This window comes from Neodiprion fabricii, chromosome 3 (assembly GCF_021155785.1).
Source record: "Neodiprion fabricii isolate iyNeoFabr1 chromosome 3, iyNeoFabr1.1, whole genome shotgun sequence".
Taxonomy (NCBI): domain Eukaryota; kingdom Metazoa; phylum Arthropoda; class Insecta; order Hymenoptera; family Diprionidae; genus Neodiprion; species Neodiprion fabricii.
Genome location: NC_060241.1, coordinates 11,188,959 through 11,215,045, shown reverse-complemented (window position 1 = coordinate 11,215,045; position 26,087 = coordinate 11,188,959). Strand labels below are relative to the sequence as shown.

The 26,087-nt window shown below is 35.6% G+C and overlaps 1 protein-coding gene across 2 annotated transcripts; it reads right to left on the bottom strand.

Moving 5' to 3' along the window:
* Positions 1-428: 428 nt before the first annotated feature.
* On the bottom strand, positions 429-22,491 carry LOC124178553 (small integral membrane protein 14). 2 transcript variants are annotated; one of them, XM_046561993.1, is made up of 6 exons: positions 22,012-22,190; positions 21,815-21,930; positions 10,963-11,017; positions 6,795-6,943; positions 1,467-1,471; positions 429-1,385 (listed from the first exon to the last, which is right to left on the bottom strand). In XM_046561993.1, the coding sequence occupies exons 2-6, from the start codon at positions 21,887-21,889 to the stop codon at positions 1,262-1,264; spliced, it is 408 nt and encodes a 135-aa protein (XP_046417949.1). In that variant the 5' UTR covers positions 21,890-21,930; positions 22,012-22,190; the 3' UTR covers positions 429-1,261. The 2 variants fall into 2 exon arrangements, with proteins under 2 accessions (XP_046417949.1, XP_046417950.1); XM_046561994.1 differs by lacking the exons at positions 1,467-1,471; positions 22,012-22,190 and adding an exon at positions 22,373-22,491.
* Positions 22,492-26,087: the final 3,596 nt, after the last annotated feature.

The following is a 26,087-nucleotide window of genomic DNA, read 5'->3' as shown; positions in this document are numbered from 1 at the left end:
AAATTATGGTCGCTTTTGAAGGAAATTACCATTCAGTAATTGTGCATGATATTCCTTGAATCTTTTTTTTTGTTATATTCGTTTCTTGAAGCTGGCCTTTTTTCTCTATACCTATTATTAAAGCATTGATAACTGTATCACTCACTTCACTGGAAGTTTTAGTCTTCTAAAGCCTGTGAGTGAAGGCTTTGAATAACGAATTTCTGGGTTTTCTTGATTTATTTTGCCTGGACCGAGAAGGTAACCACTCGTGAAGTCACGTGTTATCGTAAAGAAGTTCTGTAAAGTTACTTGAAAGTACGAAAAGTCATCTAAAATTCACATGGCACATGACATTTTTTACCATCCTGAAGTCAGGTGTACACCAAACTTCAAAAGTGGTTACCCCGTTGGCCGGGACTACATAACAAAATAATTCTTTCAAGCTGTTTGCGCGAGGATTAAACAATTTATAAGGTAACAACATAATACACATTTGTAATTATTCAACACAGATTTCTGAGCCCAGAGGTTATTACAATCAATCATTTGAACAATGATGATGGCGTTAATTATGCCATACGTATTACACTAGCCTTCACATAACTCCGTGCTCTATAACTTTTTACGCAACTGCATTCTGCTTCACATACAACTAACTCATTCTTTGCTTTCCCACTTTGCCAGGCAAGTTCATGAACTAAAGCATTACCTTCGTTTGAATAGCCCTTAAATATAATTGAACTAAAGTACTAAGTTTATTAAGTGATATATAAGATAAGTAAATAATAATATTGATAAAGTGATAGGTCAGAATTATATAGTCTAACTGGTATGTTGAATCATTGAATAAAGCAAGAAGAAGAGCATTAACGTAACGTATAAACTTAGATTGACAGTTAGCTCGTTGCGCAAGCCCTATCATGCTCTTCACGAACTAGTTTTTTTGTATGCATAATTCTACGATGAATAGAACCGAAAATATAGCGATTCAAAACTGAACTACAAAAGTGCAAAATTCCCGTCTAAATGCTTTTATGTCAATATTATGCATTCTCTTTTGGTTGATCGTTAATACAATCATCTTGACCAGCAAAATGAGTTATAGGGACCAACATGACCCATGATTTCATATTATTAATTTCTTTAAAAACATACTAATGCATCACACTTATGTAGCTAATGTCAAGTTAGTCCTTGGTTTTTTTTTTATCATAAAATTGCATCTATCAATATATCAATATAATGTGAAACAAACGAGTTATCGTTCTATAGATTTATTTTATTTAAAACTTTCAAGCGCAGCAGGGTTTAGGTATATAAAGACGTCTTCAGCAGTATTTAATTTTATCTGTTTACTTTCAATCAGCTGTTGGTGGCGGCATTGGTGGATTTCCACGAGGACCCTGGAAAAAATTCCGAGGTAAAAAATAAAGAAATGGTACGGATTCTACGAAATTTTAATAGTAAATTCATAGAATTCATGCCATTTCTTTATTTTTGCGTCAGATAAAAATGTACTGAAGTGTTTCTGTTAAGAATTGTGTAGCAAACTAACGAAGGACGAGGAATGGAACATGAACAAGCACACAGCTACAGGAAGGTGACATCTGAATACAAAAGATGCGAATATGATCATAAATTTAATTACGTGAATCTTAGAGGATACAGTATGTGATGAGATGGCCGATGTATATCGATATTTATTTCGATATTTGCCGTGCCGATATTAGTCGAGGAAATAAAGCACTAAAAACGGCCCAACTGTCGATTTTTTGAGCAGTAAGACGGATTTTAATGCGGTTTTTTGCATTCGCTTCGTAAGAGCGCCTACAAACTTTGTGAACTAAATTGATTAATTAATTTTTTGAAAATGCATTATGGCATTAATAATATGCATTTTGCAAGTGCATTTCCAAGAGACATTAAATAAAAAATTTGCTACTCGGGAGTTTTTGGGGTCGCTGAACACGAATATCGCCACGGCAACCGTCTCCGAGGCACGTGGTGCCCAGGGTGAACGTTTCAACGTCTTTTTCTGGAATTATCTTGAGTATTATCATTTTTACCTCAATCAAAGTATATTGTTCTTAATTCAATCACAAATTCGATCACAATTTTCGTCAAAACTCTAGGAGAAGACGTTGATACTGTCCACCCTGGGCACCAGGTACTTCGGAGACGGTTGCCATATCGATATTCGTATTCAGTGACCCCAAAAACCCCCAAGCAACGAGTTTCGACAAATTCGATCACAATTTTCGCCAAAACTCTAGGAGAAGACGTTGATACTGTCCACCCTGGGCACCAGGTACCTCGGAGACGGTTGCCGTGGCGATATTCGTGTTCAGCGACCCCAAAAACCCCCGAGTAGCAAATTTTTTATTTAGTGTCTCTTGGAAGTGCACTTGCAAAATGCATATTAATAATGCCATAATGCATTTTCAAAAAATTAATTAATCAATTTAGTTCACAAAGTTTGTAGGCGCTCTTACGAAGCGAATGCAAAAAACCGCATTAAAATCCGCCTTACTGCTCAAAAAATCGACAGTCCATTGCTTTATTTCCTCGACTATATATCGATGTATCGATACTGTAGCAGCCAATATCGAATAAATTGAGGTTAGTTATGTCTCATGGAAGAAAAGCACAACATCTTATCGAATATGATGGAAAACAAACTCTCAAAAGTTTCACATGTATGCTTGACGATAGATATTTGGACAGACCCTATAAACGACAAAAGTTATCTGGGTGTAAATGCACATTTTTTAGTAGAAAATATTCACAAAAATGTTGCAATTGACGTCCCTGAATAAGAGGAACGGAATTCCTGAGAGAACATTTAAGGTAGTACCGTGATAAATCACTTTTCTTGCAATATCTTTCAATTTTTGAATACACATAATTTGAAATGTCCTTTATACGTAGGAATTTTTTTTAATAGTCCTTGCGGTACTAAATTTTGCAATATTAGCGATCAAAAGTCGTACAATTTACATGTATTCCCTATCCCGACCGTAGTTAGAGTGAGCATTTTATTTAATAACAGCCATACTTTTCTTAGAATTTTTTTTAAAAACTGAGAATTATTAATTGAGGATATAACAAGTAATTTTTTTCAAAAAAAACATAAACAAGCGGTATTCATTTTTTTGTAAATAATTCTTAAAGTTTGTTGCTTTTAATGATTTTCATACTTTCTCTCATAACCTGACCCGTGAGAAATAATGACTTGGCAACGTTGCCCTACGCGGGAAGTTTAAAATGCCACAAAGGCCCAACGAATTGAAATAAATGTCAGAACTTTGCGGATATAGGTTACGGTACAGGTTTTAATTGCGAAGTCATTGTGTATTATTTTCAGTCTCCAATTATAACTAACCTCAAATTGATTTCATAACAATACATTTCTCTACAACACATGCTTGAGGGGCAAGAGATACTGAGTTAGAACGCAACGTTGCCAAGTCAGACAAAAGACGCAATGGGAAAATTTTTATACTTCTGCGCATGTGAGAGGAGGCGCAAAGGTGTACTGTATCTCAACTACTTCTAACTTGGGTTGTAATGTTTTATACAGGGGATATTTCTCTGGAAGTTGAGGACTGCTGCTATCACGGTACTACCTTAAAGGTGGTTATTGTGAGTGGGGAACAATTGGAAAATAGATATGAGCAGTGTTGCGTCGTTGTTTCTGATGGTGCTACAAATGTTAAAAAAGCAGTGGTAGATTAATTTGGTGCAGAGAAACAATTGCCGTGCTTTGAACATCTCTTGAATTTAATACCTTTTAAAATTATTCAAAAAAATCGAATCACCAACTCAGTGCGTCATAAAGTCTACGGTATTGTGAAATTTTTCAAAAAATCTGTGGTTGCTACTGATCAATTAGGAGCTGTTTCTATGTTGAAGTTAATAAATTTCGTTTACACGCGTTGGAACAGATACAGATAGAAAATGTAGACATATCTATACAAACATGGTATCAGGGCTTCGTTAGAAGAATCTTCTTCTAGAAGAATTTACAGAGATTTGAAAATATAGAACAGATAACCCTATCAGCCGTGGCAACTATTTTGTATCCACGAATTTGGAACATTCATTTCGTAAATACAGTCCGCTTTCATAATAGTGCCGGCGATGGGGGAGTAGGGGAGTATTTTTCTTGGAACTCAGGTAACCCCATCACTGACGCGCGTTCACGCCGTCGGAATTCTCGTCGCGCTCTCGTAATAGTGCCGCCGCACCGGGTAAACTGTGACTACTCGTGTATATTTATATTCGTTTTCCTCATCATATAAAAATGGATTATTTCGATTTTCGAAATTAAATTTCTTTTTCTAAATTTCGTTATTTTAAGAAAACTTTTCAGACGTAATCCCATTTATTCCACAAAATGTGTTAAAAATACTCATTGATATAGTAAAATTATCAAATGTATATAATCTCTATTTCTTTCAATAAAATCAATTATTATTTTAATGATTACAATTGAAATTTATGAAATTTTTTTTGATGATCTTATTACTATATTATGAATTTTGTGACGAAATAACATTATTAAAAAAATAATGACTATAATTTGAATTGAAAGCAGAGAATTATACGCTATTTCATTGAGCCAGCGTTTGGGACTATTGAGAGAGACAAATATGAAACCCGAAGTGAGCCCGTGGTGGGGGTTATATTCGAGCGAGAATGAGGGGAAGCGGCACTATTACGGGAGCGGACTGTATTTTACATTTGCTCTAATGCTGTCGCTAAAATAACGAAAATACTCAATACTGCTGAACAATTTTTACCTCAGAATAATAGCAAAGTTAACCACTTAAGTGCTAAGGCGTCTTAGCGGCGTCTTATCGTTAGCTGCGTCAAACGCGCCCATGACATTAAAGTGCTAAAAATCGCGAAATGACGTCATGAAATAATTCAATCTTTTTGGTGTCTCGGGTGAATTTACTTTTAAAAGCATGGATTTTAAGTATTTTTGAGATCAAGGAATCCGATTATAACCATAAAAAGTTATTTTTCCCGCGCTTCAAGGGCTCATACACTTTTGAACCCTCGAAGTTGACGAATTTTTTTATCATTTTCTCAAATGGCGTCATAGAACAAATCGTCATTTTTTTTCTTCGAGATGAATTTTTATTTTGAAATACACTGAATGCCGCCGCTATGACGCCTCGGCTCTTAATTGGTTAAAGATTCTCCAGCTGCTACGCATGATTTTTGGTTTTTCTATGACAATTAGGTTCGTGTTAATAAAGTTGAAAGAGCTGGAGCGCAAGCTCGTGATAGTATGCCCGATGAATTGTGATATTATCTCGGTCAAGATGCAATTGAGCGCCACAATAAACTTATCAGATTTTGGAACCAACATAGCCGATCAAAGATCCACAAATTGTGTATTACTGCTAGTACAGTTTCGTCGAAATGTTTATTTTCACTCGCCGGACTTGTTATATTGACTCTCACCTACGTAATAGGTTATCCTGTGAACATTTACAAATGTTCGTATTTTTGAATTCGAGAGAACACATCTTATCGACGTATAAGTAATAAAAGTTTTTTTTTATATCTTGTCATCGGAAAAGGTGTTGAGATGTATCTTGGTTACTTGTATGTAGATTCTAGATACTTCCCAACACTGTGAGATCGAGTAAATTTAGTAATTTATAAATTAATTAACATAGATTATAATTTAATTTAAAAAATTTAATAATGTATCATTCAATTTCATAAATAAACAAATTACAATATATTATAAACCGTAGATTTTCGAAAAATAAACTAAAATTCATTACAGAATTCATTTTATCCAAAATTTGAAAGACTTCATGCTTTCTTAAAATCCTGTAACTTCTAAACAAAGGCTCATCCCATCTTGGACAAAGTATAAAAAGTTCCGGCCTCAGTCACAGAATTTCATGTAAAAATATGAGAATAATGAAAGGATTTCATTTCTTGTGAAAAACGTTATTTTCTATTTATTTAGTTACATTTATCTATTCCAAAACCCAAAAAAATGTATAGATTTATTCAAATATGTAAGATAAAAAGTAATCACTTTTGTTCTACACAGTTGCTGCACAATCCTTCCACTTTTGGAATACAATCTTTTCAAAAATTTGGATGCTAAAAAATCAAAATTCGGTAGCACCGAGACGAAGACTGAAAACATCTATGATTCACACCAGTTTCGTACAGTGGGTAAATCAGAGAAACCGAAGGTCAAGACCCATTCGAGTTGACGTGGAGTAGCCCATAAAATAAATATCTACACGACTTTGTAAAATATTTTAAAGCCTGACCCTACACATGGGTCCACGATTAGAATGACTACTAATCCGTGACACTTTCAAAAATCCAGATTTCGAATAATTTATCTTTCGTTATTTTATTTTCGCATGTTTGAAATGTCGATATATCAGCCATTCGAAATATTGACCATTCCAAGTTTTGACCCCCACGCTAAGATGGAGTGTTAAAACAAAATGCAAACATGTGATTCCTGACTCATTTGGCATATTTCTACAACTCAAACACTGTTTTCTATTTATTTGGTGTTGATTGAAATAGAATACTCCTGTTTTGTCTATATACTAATCATCCTTCATTTTCTACCATCAAACATAGATAAATGCTTGCACACGGAAATTCTACGAGTGACTATAGCTATCAATACCGTTTTTGCCCTGATGTCAGTAGACACTGCGCGGAATTTTACGTAACATACACGGCTGGTATATTAAAGCACCGGTGACCTTGACATGTGCTATGGTTTATGAATAGATTACATGATAGGAACTCACAGCATCGTGATCACGCCTCTTCGTGTCATTACTTCCGTGTCCTCCCCGAAGTGACCTTGGCCTAAATGCGAGCATAAGTGCTATGAACGCAAAGGCTATGATCATTAAAAAAAAATCCGAATAAGCCGGAGGGGTACCGGGTCCGGGAACTAAAAAGTAATAATCTTACATGAGTATACATATACATTTGCAGTCGACGTACTAAGGTAGATAGCGAAAGGAACATTCGTGAGCTGCTCTTGGCTTATATAATATCAGTATACAATGATAATGGGTACACAAGTTGGTATTTGCAAATTTTCACACCAATTTATTTTTATCATAAAATTACACATTTTTCAAGTTATGGAGTTGAACTGCTACATTCATAGTTGCCAAAATGTCTAATTGTAAGTTTAAAAAATCCTGAAATTCCGTAAATTTTGACACGTCAAGTTTTTCTAAGAAATGAAAGGGCCAGGCTCATAGCAGAAATTACTGGCTGAATCCATCTCAAATCATGCAGGTCAGCGGGGGTCATATTCCACAATTGCTTGTAAATGACGTCCATTAAGCTGGCACAACCACTTGCTCAAAATGTCCTATTTTTGTTGGGTGATTTAATTACTGTTTTTTTTTGCCGCAGTTTCGATTTTTTTGCTTCATCCTTTAATCGTAAATTTTTGGCGGTGCCAACTTTATGTTAGGCTGGCCAAGCCATACGTAAAAACACCTACAGGGTAATTGGAAAAAATGTCGAATAGAAGCATATTTTTTGCTATTTGTTTGCTCGCAACATGCACCACTTTTAATTTTTTTACTTACCCCCATACCAGCAAACCATCCCCTAGATCCTGACTTCAGACAAAACACGCCGCTTTCGGCGAAAAACAGAGTGCACCATTATTTTTTGCTATTTATTTGCTCGCGATGTATGATGTTTTCAGATTCTTGGCCCCACCCCTCATCCGAAGTAACCACGCTCTGGATTCTGACTTCAAATGGAACAGATCAAGAGCGGTAGAATAACAGAAAATGGGGTGAATTATTATTTATTTTTTTTATGCCATTTCCTTGTTCACGATATGAGCCATCATCAAATTCTTTGTCGATTCAAATCTGAAATGAGTTCACCAATTTTCTTCCTACCCCAGACTCAGAATATGGTTTCGAGTATTATTGATCAAATATGTTACATAATAATTATACAAATAAACTAACGGTCATACCATATTGTTGTTCGTTTGACTATAGTTATTATGTGCACATGTACTGGTCACAAATCATTTGAATAAATTCTGTGATAGCCACTATAATATTGAATTTCCATCTTTAGTACTACGAAGTGCTCTTTGAGGTATCCTCACGGTAGTGATCTATCATCCTGTTATTAATTATTATTTCTATAATTATTATTTTACATATTTGATCAATAATACTCGTGAACCATATTTTAAGTCTGGGGTAGGAAGAAAATCGGTGAACTCATTTCAGATTTGATCCAGAAAGAATTTGGTGATGGCTCATATCGTGAACAAGGGAATGGCAGAAAAAAATAAATAATAATTCACTCCATTTTCTGTTATTCTACCGCTCTTGATCTGTTCCCTTTGAAATCACAATCCAGAGCGTGGTTACTTCGGATGAGGGGTGGGGCCAAGAATCTGAAAACATCTTACATCGCGAGCAAATAAATAGCAAAAAATAATGGTGCACTCTGTTTTTCGCCGAAAGCGGCGTGTTTTGTCTGAAGTCAGGATCTAGGGGATGGTTTGTTGGTATGGGGGTGAGTAAAAAAATTAAATGTGGTGCATGTTGCGAACAAATAAATAGCAAAAAAATATGCCTCTATTTGACTTCTTTTTCCACTTACCCTGTATGTGTTTTTACGTATGGCTTGGCCAGCCTAACATAAAGTTGGCACCGCCAAAAATTTACGATTAAAGGATGAAGCAAAAAAATCAAATCTGCGGCAAAAAAATAAAATAAAAAGCAATGAAATCACCCAACAAAAATAGGACATTTTGAGCAAGTGTGAGATTCTACGTACTCCAAAACGTAATAGAGGTCGTCGCTGAGGCACATTGGAGACTATGTATCTATTAAGGTGGTCCTTGTTTAGGGTGTTGCCGAATTTTTACCGCCTCATCACTGAAATCAATTTTGAATCATTTAAAAAGAGTCGCCAAATTTTTTCAGATTCTTACAGCAAGTCTGAGATAGCCCGCATTGTGATCTAAGTTTCTTAGGGGCCATCCATAAATTTACGTCACAAGTTAGTGGGGGGGGGGGGGGGGTATCACCGTAATGTGACATAGTGTGACAAGGGGCAGGGGGGGTCAAAAGCTGTGTGACGTCACATGTTAAAATTTTAAATACTAAAACACGAAATTTATATATAAAAAATATTTAATAAAAATAAGAAAAAAATGAAAATAACTGTTTTCTTTTGATTATTTTTAAATACATGTATGAGTTTGAAAAATTTGTGACGTGACATCAGGGGGGAGGGGGTTCTGAAAATGTGATAACCTGCGACAAGGACGGGGGGCGGGGTTTAAAAGTTGTAAAATTCGTGTGACGTAATTTATGGATGACCCCTTATGGAAATGACATGAGAAAAACATTTTTTCGCATTATATATTTCATCGTGAAAGTAATAATGTTCCAAAAAATCTGTAACTGCGAGGTTTTAGTCGGCATTAGTGATGCTATATGAAAAAAAATACACATCGTCGTACGAGGCAATCTAGACGAATTGCACTTCCTCTAAATAAAAAAAAAGTCAGGATTCGAGGTTGTGCAATTCGTCTAGATTGCCCGGTACGATAATGTGTATTTTTTCCCAGATAGTAGCACTAATTCTCAACAAAACCTCGCGGTTACGGATTATTTGGAACATTATTACTCTTGCAATAAAATATATACCGAGAAAAAAAGTTTTACCAATGTTAATTTCCATAAGAAACTTCGATCACAATGCGGACTATCTTAGAGTCGATGTAAAAATCTGAAAATATTAGGCGATTGTTTTGGAATTATTTGAAGTTGATTTGGGGGATGGTCTGGCAAAAATTCGTCGACACCCTGAATAAGGACCACCCTAGTATCTATATATATGGCATGTTTAAATGTATGTAATACACGACTTATTTTAGCCTAATTATAACGGACCCGGCCGTTCAGAATATTATATGAAGAAGTCTTATTAATTATTGTTGAGAAAAAATGCTAGAGAAGTGAATTCGAACATGTTTTTGGCGAATTAAAGAATTAACGACGGAGCCAGGAATCGAACCTGGTATGTAGAGATGCTTTACCGGAGACTTACTCCACTAGACCACCCTGTCGTCCTGACTCCGTTCGATTCCTGGCTCCGTCGTTTACTTTTCAATTCACCAAAACCATATTCGAATTCACTTCCCTAACATTTTGTGCTCCAAAATAAGAATTTTAAACAAAGCTCCGAAATCGCGAAATTGGCGGTTATTTTTTAGAAACTATACGTTAACCATCAGAAAAAACCATATTTACGTTATAATCTTAAATAATCATTATCAGGTGCGAAAAATTTATTTGTGTAATAATGAAATATACGTGTCCGCCTATTTAGGCGACGAAGAACGTCCTTCAGTTACGAGTAATTATGGAATATGACCTCCACTGGTCTGCACAATTTAAAATGGATTCAGCCTACTGCATTTTCATCGATACTTTTATTCGGTACTCTTGTTTTATTGTAGTCAATTTGCATCTCATACTACTTCTTTTGCACTTTGAAATGATTATGGACAAGGTAACAATAATTACAGCCGCTAAAAGTTTTTATACTCTCTCGGTTCAGTGCTTCAGGTGCTTTCAGACGAAATCATTGATTGCGCATTATGACAGAAAAACACCTTAATAACTCTCTTGGATAGATATTCATTTCATTACGTGTGAGTTGATAAAAAGTGAAAGTGATGATAAAGAATTTTGTGAAGTACAATTATTTTATGGAGGGTCATCAAATGGAGTTTCCCGATATGCCGTATCCCATTGCATACTAAATATTCAAGTAATACATACATAATGTGTGCCACAGTTTACGAATGTTCATCATTCCGTGAATATTTGTATTGTTTATTATTCATGTTTCAATTCAAGCTTTAGAGAAGATGATATTTATTTAACAAATAATAATACATACGTGCACCGTCATTAAGACACTCGTTGTCAGTGCAGTACGCCTGTCTTTGCCGTAACTAAAATTCCAATCACATCAAAATATTATTTTATATTCGGTCAATGTTCGTACAGAAGGCATCATAAACATGCGTATAATTCCTCAAACTATTTTCAAACACGAGACAACACACACGAGTGTCGAAAATCACAAGTGTGAACTTCACAATAATACCCAGAAATTTGTACGTAGAGTACAGTTGACCACAGATGATTGATACGATGCAGTAGAAACAATTGTATTCGGATCAAGTGAACTCGTATTTGCCTACTCTTACCAATAAGAGAATAATTACTCAACTCGAGTGGAATACTTCTCTTACCAAATAAATAATTACACAGTTACTTTAACTGTCAGTCAATTTTCGAACACGGCCAAAGTATCAGATACGCTTGGGGACAATGAATCTGAGACGACTAATTTTTTACACTAGACAGTTATGTTGGCAACACAGAGAAACCTACAGCTCCATAGTCGGCTGAGTGCGAAACAAATTCAATCTCAATAAACATAACATAACCCATGACCGTCGAACTTAACCTCCTAATTGGATTTACACGGCAACAAGTCATTATCCCCGCGGTATTGTAAGGTTAGATTCGACGGCCATGGGTTATATTATGTTTATTGAGATTGAGTTTGTTTTGCGCTCGGCCCACTACAGCGCTGTAGGTTTCTCTGTGTTGCCAACATAACTGTCTAATGTAAAAAATTAGCCGTCTCAGATTCATTGTCCCCAAGTGTATGTACATATAACCATGTCAAATGTTATATTAATTTACATAATTTTATGAAATTAAAATAGAAATTGCCAATTAAAATATTTCAGGTGACTTGAAAAATTAACGACGGAGCCAGGAATCGAACCCGGTATCTAGGGATGCTTTGCTGGAGCCTAACTCCACTAGACCACCTAGCCGTCCTGACTACAATGTCATTAATTTCTCTCATCACCTGTATTCGAAATTAAAATAGGGAAATTTTTTTCCGGGTACTTCTGTTATTTCAAACTATAAGTAAACATGCGGAAATTGATTCTGCGACAGCTAATTTTTCTCTTCAGCCATTTAAATTATACATAGCAGACATAGTACGATGCAACGCTAAGACAGTTGAATTATGCCTTCTAAGATGTATTAAATTTACACAGTACGTGCGGGTTATATCGCCACAAGTTCTATCACACTCCGTAACTCTTCACGTGAGTGCTTCCCCCATTACTAGCCAACTGATGTTTTCTTTCTCGCGCGCGCTAGGTGTTTCGCTATCCCCACTACCAAAACAGCTACTTGGGGCTTCGGTGACTGCCTGCCTTAGAGTGGGGGATCCCTAGTATATCGAAGGAGTTAGCCATTCAAGCAGTCATTGTGTGTCATTGTGTCACCTCTTATTGCAGTCATTTTGCAACCACTGTAATCACTTTGTAATCGTAAACACATGTGCACTCTAACAGTCGTTTTTTCAATTATAATCATTTGTAATCATATCGTAGTCATTTTGATGAGAGTGATCATGAAATCTTCAAAACCTTAATAATAATATTAACACCGCTCCAGTAAGATAGTTTTATTCGTTGCTCGTCAGATGGCATGCATGCAGTATACTTTGGTATGCGTTATTTAACTTGTCAAAAAACAAAATCACTGATGATTACAGATGATTAAAAATGATTGATTTTTTTTTTCTGTAATCGGGATAGTTGTGAAATTTTCCCGTAGTCATGTGTGATCAAATTTTCATATTTTACAGGGGAAATCTTTTGCAACCATACAAAATTTTACGTAGTCTCTGTAATCTTGCAATCACTGTGTCACTTTTATCCGAGTGGCCCACCTCTTGCATATATCACAATCATTGCCCCTACATCTCCCGTGTAGTTTGATATAACCCACGCGGACTATAATATAGATAATTTGTAAGTATTCAACTAACAGAACATGTTAATTTTGATATGATTCTTAAATATCTTGGAGATATGATGAAACTGAAGTTTGAATCAAACTGTACGAGTAATTGTCTGTTTTTGTTTCATTCATTTCATGTAACATATAATATATTATAACAGTGCTTCCTTCCAAATTTTACCCCAAATACCTATCAAGTAACTGTTCATAACTGGTGATAAAAGGGAAAAACCTTATTTTAGCCAAACAAGAAATAGCTAACACTCATAACGCTCATCACCGGCTATCACGGTTACTGACAGTAAATAATTTCCGCCTTTCATAGAAAAATGTGATTCTTCGTTGTTACCAGAATATCTGATGGTTTAAAATAATTGATACTCACTGGTTTTACAATAACTTTGTAATTCCAACGATTCAGATCGTTTCCTGTGATGAGGATAGCATTGGCAGACGAAAAAATGTATAGATCGTTAGTGCAATGTGAAAGCAAGAAAAGAATTGACAGAAGTAAGAATATCACCATGTTGTACCGACCATAAGTCGAGATTTTTATAATGAATTCGAATGAAAAAGATTGGTAAGTCAAATGTAGATGGTATTTATTAATTTTACTATCAAGTGATTGCGAATCGAAGGATAGTAAAATTAATGTATTTGTAAGCTATATTAAGAAATCATAACCAAAAGCTTAGATATAGATAATCCTGATATTTTGTTTTGAATGGTTCCGAAACTATGAGAAATCGCGTAGATCTGTTCGATTCCACTGAACGATGGCTTATTTTATTCAGAAGACTATCATCTAGAGTTCCTGCTACGAGGTTTTTTCCACTAGTCAATTCAATATTGCTATTTGTCATCCCTAATCAATATCCATGCAATGTTATCAAATAGAATATTTAACGATGGCGCGTAGTGAAAAAACAGAAAATTTATCCAGAGACTTTGTAGTGAATAGTCTTCTGATTAACATGCGGTATCGTAAAGTGAAGCTAAACCCGATGAATGTAACAGACTTTTAACCAGTTTGAACTGATTTAAGGGGGGGGGGGGGGGGGGGGGGTAGGGTATTTAATTTTTTTTTTCCATTTTTTGAAAAATTTTTACGTGAATGTACCATATTTCAGGAATATTCTGTGAAAATTTCAAGTCGATCCGAGAAAATTTGACGGTAGTACAGCATTTTTAGTATGAGTGCCTCAAACGGAATTTTCAGCACTTGCGCGGCAGGATAAATCGATGGTCCCACAACTTGCTTTTTAAAGTCAGTGGACACTGTCACTCAAAATCTACTGAACCGATCGATTTGATTTTTACACACTTTTTCTACACATATTTAGCGAGGTAACCCTGTCGAGTTTTTTTTTATTTTTTTTATTTTTGATTTCAAGTATTTTTTATGGGGGCTCAAATGTTGGTTATTTTGGTCGAAAATAGGGTTTTTGACTTTAGAATGCTACCATAAATCCAAAAATGAAGAAAAAAAAAAATTTTCTCCACAGGGTTACCTAGATAAACTTATAAACTAAAAGAATCGCTTTGGTTTTTGTGTTTTACATGATCCAGTCTTGAGTTCTGATGTCCACCGCAAAAGGCTTTTTTTCCGAGGCGCCTGACAAGAGTTGCTGCCACTGGCTCAAATCTTTATATTTTTTCACGAAAATTTCACAGAGTATACTCCAAATGTGACTTGACAATACCCCACTGGGATAACATTATTTATATTAATTCTTTCTTTGATAAAAATTCATAAAAATGTGCCATTTTTTGACCGAATTAACCCTACCCCCCCCCCCCCCCCCTTCCTTAAAGGAAATATCGATATCTAAGCTTTCGTTTATGATTCAAATATTTCTTACTGCGTAGTCTTGAAGTAATGTTTACCAATATAATAGTTTGATAATCTATTCTGAAGATACTACTATGTATGTGATAAAAGGAATGAAAGTATGGATTTTTGGTTCATAAAACTCCTGAAATTTTTTTTACCTCAGTTATATTCAGCATCAAGCTGTAGTAAAATATGTAGAAATATATTTACGCAATAAAATATGTATAATAGTAAAATATATTTAGACTTCTAAATGTAGTTGCAATTGTTGAGTAATAGCCATTGTGTTGCGACACGCATAGACAAGAACGTCACTGCCGTTTGCGGCAACTAAATACGTAAAAATATTCTTCTCTTTCCTTGCCCCCTCCCCTTCAAGGACGCTACGTTCTCCGCCAATCACCATCGGAGCGTAACCTACGAATTGAGCGTCATCGCAATCGCCATGGAAATTATTCTCCTTATTTTCATTACATCTATCATTGCATCCCACCTCCACTATTCCATTACTCTGATTATCTTCGTACTTCTGCTATCGTTATTATTATTATGTATCATTTCTCTGTTCCTCTTTCCACATTTTCTATTATATCTTCCCCCACCTGTCACAACCAACGTTGGGCAAATTTGTAAATAATTTATGACAAGTTAAAAATAACAATTGTATTTTGTAACTGAAAAGGAATGAATTATAATTTACAATAGTAGTTTGTAATTGTAAAAAATGCAATAACCGATCACAATTGTATTACGACTTAACCCATTTCGTCCCAAATGTCCAAAATTTGTACACGAGTTTCGGCGATGTAACTTTTGATCAAAACGTCGCTTGAAAAAAAAAAAAACAAATCGATAGCTTTTAATCTCTTCTTTCGAATGGCATGGTCAAAATCAACCTACGATTTTTTGGAAAAAAGTTGTGACCATTTTTTCGAAAAAAGAGCCGATTTTTTCCATGTTTTTTTGCAAAAATCGTATACTTTGACAATGAAAAAAGCAATACCGACCATTCTAGAAGGCACTATTCGCGTATTTTTGATCATCCCTTTCATATCGCTTTGGAATTTTTTTGATAAACAAAATGGCGGCAAAATATTTATTGACGGCTAAAGAACGCGACATTAACAAATGTGATTCAACAAAAGAAACGAAAAGTACAACAAAAAGAACGAAAAAAACGACAAATACAAAAATATCATATCGTCTATCGTTAATCAGAGTGAAATAACCAAGATTTGAGCAAGAAAAGGAAAAATCACAACATTGAGGCGCCATATTGGAGCTGCCATTTTGTTCACCAAAGAAATTCCAACGCGATATGAAAGGGATGATCAAAAATACGCGATTAGTGCCTTTTACAATGGTCGGTATTGCTTTTTTCATTGGTGGGTAGGGGTAAAAAAGTGATGCTGAATGCGTTACGTAATTTAAGTGAGGCCGTTCAGCTTGTTTTGCAGTCGGCAACAGAGTGGTTTGAGACGAAAAATTATTCCCAGATTGAGAGAACTACTAAACATTATCTTCAAGGAGAAGCTGACCTAGCTTTATGATGTTTCAGTCGTACCATTCCAATAAAAAATTAATGACATTAAAAAATGTTCCGTGAATAAGGTTTGAAAAAAGTTGGAGATTGTAAAATGTCTTTGATGTATTACTGAAGAAGTGGTATATTAAATTATTATCAATTTATGGGTAATATGCATGATTTTTGTATTACTTCATGTTATTCATACCTTGTAGCAAATGTGTCATGTTCACTTAAAATATCTCAGGAACCATTCGGTAAAATAAAGTTAATTTTTTTGTTGATCTTCGTTGGATTATCTCATTTACTTTTATGAAAACTCAACCATTTGAGGGATTGAAAATCCAAATGGTGGTCACTTTTACCTAATTATTTAGGACAAAGAAATTTGGACCTGAATTTTGAATGAAGAACTTTGAGCTAAGGTTTGATTTTGATTTGTATATTATTATAATTTTTTTTTTTTTTTTTGCAAATGTTTTTAAGTTTATTAAAAATATTTTTTGGAGGATTCAATTTCAATAATTATAGAAAATTAGAATTATAATTAGTGTTACGTCCGGCGTATCGCCACGTTTCCCTCATCTCGTCACTCTCCCACGATCCTTACAAGTAACCTTATCATCTCAGTCCTCCTATTTCCATTCTTTCTCACGCCACTCGCTTGTTGCCAACTCTGCTAATTTTATTCCCCACGATTCTGAATTTGTGCACCTTCTTCTACTCCTGCTCTTTACCTCCGTATCCTTCCGATTCCAACGTTCGACACGATCAAGTCTATTTCGACACTCAAAAACCTCACGTATAACTTTTCTTACCGATATTGTGAACTACGCACCCCGTTTAAACCATTCCACAAATTCTTCAAATAAATATATAGCTGATATCTCAAACATCCAAACGCTTGTTCAACCCTTATTCCAACTTCTGGTTCTCCCCGGACGTAAAAGCGAAACCGACTCGGTTTATTCCTTCCCGCTCGGGAATAAATGACATCCACGGACGTAACAAGCGTAAAGATTTTGGACCCTAATGAATCTCGGATGTACATTCCGTTGTTCTAAAAAATGAGGTCAAACTGACTGACACCACTTGTATTCTTAGTCCCTCATTTAGTTTATCGTTATTGCAAATTTTTGTTATAGATAACTTACTTTTCATGAAATAATGCTTAAATCTTGGTGCTTATCTTTTCATTAACCTAATATGGGTCTGTCAATCAATTCCGAACTTAAAAGGGTGGTCGACATGAGAATGATGGTAGTTTGTTTGGCAGCAACATTTCTTTTTGCTCGTACCTGAAAACCTGGTACACAACAAAAAAAATTCTCACGGAACAATTTCCCTTAGATCCAATTTTGAAAGGTTGTGTTTTGAATTTGAAGTTTAGCCACTTGAATAATATGAGGAAGATGTCATCAAGATTCGCGGCAGCGGATCGCCACCAATACTAAGTACCCGTAGGCCGACGAGCAGTAGCTGAGAATCATTTACCCGGAGAAACTTCTGCCCGAAATCAGGGTATCATATTTTGCGAACGAGTAAATATTTTTCATCGAAACTCATAGGACAGAGACCTCGTCCATCTGACCTGGACTAATAATGAATCTAATTGAAATCTGTACTATAACACTATTGATTTCTACACTGTTCGAATTATTAAATAGTACTAAAAAAAATCGCAATCGATCAGCTCGAATATACATATCCGGATGGCTACATTATATCATTCAGTTTCAAATAATTCAAACTGTGCCAAATATCTTTAATTACTTACACCAACTCCAACACAATTCCGTTTCCCAACTTTTTATTAATTACAAGCAAACTATGTCATTTCTATTCATATAAATGCAAGTGGTACGTCAATCTGATTTTATTTCCTAGTGAGTTATTGTAGTGCTCAACATTATCAACTGTAAACACCGCGTGTCGTATGTTAACTGACAGAAGGATTGTGTTTATCACAAATGCTTGGTTCGTACAATATAGTATTATTGCTGTCGTATACTTGCAAAAAGTAGTGAAATCCGTATCAAAAACATCTGAAACGTAAAAACAGCCGCCAAGTACCAAAATTACCTCATAATGAAAAATTTATCGATAATTTTTGCCGTTAAATCAGAAAAATGCCAATGACATAAAAACAAATGACTTATACGTGCGGGAAAGTCGTGCTTGCCATTTATCCTGATTTGACGGCAACAATTGTCGATAAGTTTTTCATTATGAGGTAATTTTGGTATTTGGCGGCTGTTTATACGTTTCAAATGTTTTTGATGCGAATTATTTTTACTTTTCATCGGTTATGGTCATATCAGAAAAGTATTGGATTTGGTTGCAAATAACTTTTTGTAATTACAATGAAACTCTATAATTTCAGACTTTTTAGTATTCCAAAAATAGGGTTTTAGAAGAACATCGATCTGTATTTGTCCCAAAAACTCTAGCGATGATCTCGGAAACGGCTCTATCAGAAAATCTAAACTAACACAACTCTAAATTCAAGTGACGGCATTGAAAACTTACCATGGCCCTCATTTTTGGAATGTATGATTCTGTCGAAAAAAAAACTTCAATTTTCTACATATTTCCGCAGTGACCTCCGATGAAAGAATCCAATATTTATACAACTTAACCTTTAATAGTAATAAAATAATGGAATACGGAACAATTTTATAGAAAAAAGAAACCATTGTATGAAAAAAAGGAGTGTCAATGACAAACGATTTTGATCATACTTAATGGTACGTGTAATAATTCCATTGGTTTGTAAAGTGATGAAAAGTACCACAAAAATTACTATTTTTACAACTTATTTTAAATTATTGCCACTCAGCCGCATTTTATAAATAATTCACTATCCTACAAAATTACCAATTCAGCAAAATCCGTTACTCAAACGGTTAAAAGATTATAAAGCTCAGTTTGAAGGCATATGTTTTTTGATCGATTTCATTTTTAAACGTCTTATTAGTAGCTAAACTATTGACTGTACAATACAAATTCACGTAACACTTTTGTCGAAACGCACTCCCAGAATTCTGATCTTGCAATCTGTTTTCTGCACATACTTATGCTTTGTTCTATTCATTCCAAGTTACTTCTTATCAACTGTACGCTTTATCTCCAGTCTTCACATAAATCACCTCACAATAAACATCAAACTCATATTTTAATCATACCCACATTCATTCATCTCCACTTCTCGACTTCCCGGTTATTCTCGTAATGTAAAATTGAATAAACGAATCCAAGATCGCTAAATACATACTTAAATCAGAAAACTTTGAATGCCAAAAGCGTCCTTGTACAATTTGATTTAAGACATATCTTTCCGCAAGGATTTTTCTTTCGTTGTGTGCTACTAGATCCTTTTTTGTGTCAATTGCGCCATTCAAACTACACATGAATGTAAATTGTCAATGCTTGAGAATGCAAAAATTTTCGGAAAATTACTCTCGTTGTATGCGATTTGAATTTTTAAGAAAGTGACAAATCCTTTCTGACAAACGCATCAATAAGTTAGTGTAGTAATTTACTAGACACTTGAAGATGTGTTAGAATCGTGATATCTGAATGAAGATGAAATAATAATAGCGAGGATTTGAACGCCGTAGAAATGGATGCCAACAATATGTTTCAAAGTTTTTATCACTCAATGATTAGCATTATGTATAAATTATTCGTATTAATGCTGACCACCTGAGAGCACCATAGTTCAACAACGATAGCTAGTCTCAAGTTTTTACGGTTATATACTGTCGGAATGCTACACTTCGTTATTATACTTTTGTCTCAGATTTCTTCGCCCTGGATAGTTCAAATTTTGTTGTTGACACAATTTTGTTGTGTATTTCATTTGTAATTTTACAGGGTAAAATCAGTTATGAATTTGCGGAAAAAATATTGCATTGGTGTCTTTAGGCTGTAGACAACATGATCTGAATAGTCCCGAACCCGGAAGGACCGATAACCAATCATTCGTTAATTTTTGCCATCTTTTACTGGATATAAAAAATACACTTACAAATCGAAGCGTCCACCAATTATGTGAAGCTACAAATGAGGGGTGAGGAAGAGATATTACAACGTATGAGACGTATTTTGTTAAATAATTTTCCTTCGATATTTTCAGAAAAATTATTCTAACGAGTTCCAAATGTTCTCGTGCTAAAAACTCCATCAAACCTGGATGAATAATAGCTAAAAAATCGAGTTTATTGATAGAGAGTAGATAATCCAAAATTCCATGCTACCATTTGTGTTTAGCAGTACTGAATATTCTTGAAAAAGAAAAATTTTCCGTTATAACAAAGCAAGACTAAAAGATGTTTTGATGATAGCCCGCAAAAAAAATCTTTGAGACATCTCCTGTCCATGCATTTTTACAGTAGAGTTTATTTTACATAAAACCCTGTAGTAGCATGGATTAGTAATCGTAACGTGAAATACATCACTCATCACTAAAAAACTCAATTTTTTTGACATTTTTTCATCCATTTCTAGGAGTCTTGCTGACGCTAATTTTTTCAACTTTAAACATCAGCAGGAAATAAATGATTTCAATTCTAAACCTATGCAAATACAAGATTAAAAAAAATTAGAAAACAATGTAACACATCGGTTATTCATTGAATGATAGAGACCGATGGTGAGGGGGGGGGGGGGGGGGGGGGGGGGGGATTATCCGCAACCTTATTTAATTGTAAAATTGTAGGCAGCAAAAGGGTGAAACAATAGGAAAAAATAGTTTATGTGATTAAGGAATTCCCCCTCGGTTGGTTTTTGGAAGTGTAGCTTCATTTCTTGCAAGTGGACATGTATTTGCAATGATAGTTTGCACTGTTTAATACAACTAATTGTAAGTGAATACTGTAAATTCGAACTTTGATGTATGTTTGCATTAAAAATTTAAATACTGGGTATTCTTTTTACCTCCTCTGAAGAATAAGTATCAATTCCACAAAATATATACTTTTAGCAAAGCAAATAAGAAAACTATGAAAGTAATTCTAGAAAATGACGTAAGGAACATTGGCATTTTTGTAAGTGATGCCCAATAAATAAATGTGGAGAAACTGGGTGGCTACACATCTAAACATACTATAAAGCCAATTCAAAATCATCTATTCTGAGTTTCATACACCATGATAAGTATGGTATAACACTGTTACCATTTTAAAAATAAATGGAAACACAATTTGATAGACTGTTGAATGTAATTAAATTTTAATCACGGAATTAATTACAAGAATGGCAACGTTCTTCTATGTTACTTTCATATTCATTGTTTTCAGAATGCTACTCTGTAGTGTTTTAAATTATTACTTTGAAATTCAGGAATTCGTTTCAGGTGTAGCTGAAATTCTGTTCACCTTTGATTGCATAAGTATTGAGATGGAAGCAGCGAAAAACAATGCCTCAGCTTCCCATTATCTACAACTCTAGTTTAAATTACATTCATGAGCTTTTTTACAAATATGTGATTATGAAATGGAACTTGAAACATATGATTCTAGAATTAGTAGACTAGCACCATGACATGCTTACAATTGAAAGAAGACGGCGCATGACAACATTTGGGTCCCACATGTACTCGCACATGTCAAATCCTTCGTCACTCATTTTATCCTCTGCTTAGTTGTCAGGTGCAGATGTGATTCTTGCTGAACAGGTAAAACAAATTATAATCATAACATGGATGGTGGTGAGGAATTTGAAGAATATTGTGTATTTCAGCCACACACATATTTCATCAATATTGTTGGTGAAATTATTTCATGAAACGAGACTGCCATCTAAACAACGCCACTTATTACGATAAATCGAAGCTACTGTACTCGAATAATGAGAACAACTTCTAAAAGTAGCAATTTCGCATATTCTGAACCTTGATGTGGCACTATAAAATCCTGTCAGATTGACAGCAGGGCACTGCAACGGATCGAAAAAGAGCAAACAGGGTAAAAAAAAAAACAAAATACAAACGTATAACCATATGCAATGTATTACTATTTTCATGATTCATAAATGGGAAAATATATAAGTGAGAACGACAAAAGTTTATCGTTTTAATGCAAAGTACAAATAATACTAGTAAACAAATACCTTTCTACGTGGAAATAGCGAGTGTTATGTGCGGTTATGTATATTCTATGCTCATTACATACTGGCACTAGAGATGGTGTACTCATTGCGATGTACTGGTTACTGGTATGCACGGCACCCCCTAGGGTGCGTTCTGAAACTAGCTGACAGCGCTAAAAATTCCCTAAGGCCCAGTTTCCATAAAACTTATATTACTCGAAGGGGGATACGGTTGTTGGGCTGCCGCCGTGGCTGATACGCCAGTAGCGCGATTCCATAACTCTCTAGCGACGATTATCGCTATCGTTACCGCCTCCTGTTGTGACGTCGGTACGGTTCTTGGTGGAAATTTCCAGATGCTAGACACTGGAATCGTTCACACAGCTACAGTTAGACTCACATCAGTAGTTTGGGTTACCAATAACCAATAAAGTATTGAAATCATAGAGATATAAGAATAGAGTACGTGAGCCACAGGAGCGCACATAAGTGAAAACGAGCACGCGATAGAAAGAGAGAAAACAACTAGGAGTCTGGTTGTCTATGTCTAATCACACATGCGCTGGCGTCCCGAAGGTTCTTCACACAAACATAACCTGCTTCGTACTCCATGTGAACATCATTATACCAATAAAAGGAGGTTGATGTTCCACAGAATATATCGATGAAGTAGTCAAACATATAAACGGTTCTATAATATTTTCATTGAAGAATAAAATTCATTGTAAACAGTGCGTTGCTGTGATAGAAGGGAATACTGATAACAGCAGCAATTCCAAATTAACTAAACTAAAAAATCGTGGAGGCTTGCACTTTGCATCTGACGATATAAACTTTATTTGTATTAGTGCTGAAAAAATTTTACGTCAAAATCGACATTTAACATTTTCTTCAAATGTTATGGATAGAGTTGTCTCGGAAACTGAAAATATTACCAAACAAGATATTAGATGATGGTAAACATTCTTTGTAAAAAGATCCCTTGTGTGACCACGTCCATAAATTGATTTCACTTATATTGTATATTAGTTTATTTAAATTATACTAATACTACTGAATACATTATTTTTTTTATATGTATATGGTTTCGTATTGAGTGCGGCCGAGACTCGCCTGCTGCGCATGTGTGATTAGACAAAGACAACCAGACTCCCTAGTTGCCCTCTCTCTTTCTATTGCGTGCTGGTCGTATCGGCTAACTCACGTACTCTGGGTATGTTCCGATATACATTGCGAGCACTGCAACGTGTGACGTCAATTTAGTATACTACGAAGCCGTTCCTATATACTTAGCTATACTGGTTACTGTTTAAAACGGAACACAGTACAGTATACTGCGATCGAGATTTTTTGGCGTTACTTTCATTTCATACATAATATTTGTTTCACACTACAATAAACACAATTTCTTCAAATTTTCCATTTTTTGTTTTTAACGGCCGGTATTTTTAAATGACAATATCCAATAATAATAATTATCAATAGTGGAAGCTGTTAAATTTCTGAACGCTGTTGATCACGTGATCAAAGCACTGAGAGCACCTTACCTCGAAAACACCAGTGTTCACAGTAGAAAAATGACGACGATTTATGACGTCATATATTTCCCTAGGATACTGCGACTGTATACTATCAGTCTATAACGAAACGAATTTCTCCCCAGTAAGAGCACTGAACAGTGCTCGCAGTGAATATCGGAACATACCCTCTATTCTTATATCTCTATGGGTAGACGCCGCCATATTAGCATATTTTACTCTATCAAAGATGGCTACTTGGTTTTCTAGGGTGCATTTCGAAATTGACTGGTGGTGCTGAAATCTCCCTAGAATAGAGGCAGAGCCATCCACAGACTCGGCAGCGCAAGAGAGATAAAAAATTGTTAACAGCACTGTAGCGGGATTCCGTAACTCTCTAGCAACGATTATCGCTATCGTTAACGCCTCCTATCGATAATTGTCGCTAGTGGTGATTCTGTACGACGCAGTTGACGATATTTGTCGCTAGTTTCAATCGTTGGGTTATAATAATTGTCGCTTGCCTAGCGATGGATATGAAAGTCTTGCTCATGGAGACTAGAGGTAAGGAGTCCGAACGCAATGCTAGCCAAATAATCGGTGAAAGTGATGAACGATCTGCGGATTGTAACCGCCTGGCAGCGCTACCACTGCGGGCTCCGTCAGCGCGGTGATTTTGAATCGTCAATCCTCACGTATGTATCCTATTCGTAACCAGGCGCTGGTATCGCTTGCGGGTACATCCCGCACTACAAGATCTTTCATCGCTTTCACGAACCACTTTTCGACGATTCCGCCATATGCGTTCGGACTCCCTTACTCTAGTCTCCATGGAGTAAACCATCGTATATCTTTTATTTTTCTAACACTACCTCATGTGCACACGTACAAGTAAATTTCACATGATGATTTCTCGAAGCGAGAACATACTTTTCAAATGCTTTGTAACGAAATGATTCCTTATTAAAAATTGTTGTGGGTGAAATAGCAGTAGGAGATTACAGTTAAATTGAAAGAAACAAAAAAAATTATTATAAAATATTCTGTTGACAGCTGACGCACGTATTCACACACTCGCAACGTCACATGGCTACGGCTGAAATGGCTGCGATGGCATTTCGATTGTTTAACGATTCACAGCACTTAGATACTATGTCACGTGCGGAGCGGTCTCGCACGCGACGACTTAACCCTCCAAGTTTCCGCAGAGGTTTATTTTACATTTTTTTGGTAGGTTGGCAGGTGATCGTCTTCTACAGGACGATCCTTGTGATATGGATTGGAGGATTTTAATATTATTGTACTATAATGTTTATGATGGAAAGCCGAATGCTTAATGAAAAAGATAGCAAGAGAAATGGGAGACGGGGAAGCTTACAGGAATATGCTTAACCTGATGTTTACTCTCTCTCTCTTTCGCACTTACTCTTCGGTGGTTCAGCTCCGAATTCGCAGAACGGCTCACATTTCTACACTCACATTCAATTAAGACTACACAACTTGATTAAGTTCGTGGCACAGCTTTCTACTCTTAAAATCTAACTTCGAAGGCTAATGTCGCGACGCGAGACGCTTGGATCACCGCGTGTAGATTTAACAGAATGCTCTCTCTAATCGTCGGAGACCCAAGACTTATAATTCTATACTCGACAGCTTTGAAGGAGCCTGTTTCCGTTGACGTTGGTTTGATCCTGTCTCTAACGGGACTGACTTCGCTCGCTCGCAGTGTTGCCAGTCCAAAATTTTATTTCGTATTGGACGGTGGCGAGAAAACGTACTAAAACGTAACGAACGAGAAGAGAGGGAAAGATGCACGAAATGTTTACGTTACATATATAGTTGTGAGTCGATCAGTTATCGGTAAACTTCATTTTTATCCACTCCCCCGAAGTATTAAATTGTTTTTGTAACGATTGGTATTATTTTCTGATGTTTATTTCTCTGACGGTGTTGCCGGAAGGACACGGTCATCACCCCGTAAACCCTAAACATCTCTCGGTCACCCCTGAAAATCCTTTAAATACCACCCATTCTGCAAATCAAATAAAAAATACTTAAATACAGTTTTTCACAACGCAGTGTTGATATATCAAACAGCCCTGATAAGTTAGTACCATTTTCTATCACTAATCTTCCCAATGCGCTCGTGGCCGAATGGCGCAAGGCCTCACTCACGACGCGAAGGTTCAGTGTTCGGACCTCTCAATTAACTTTTTTTT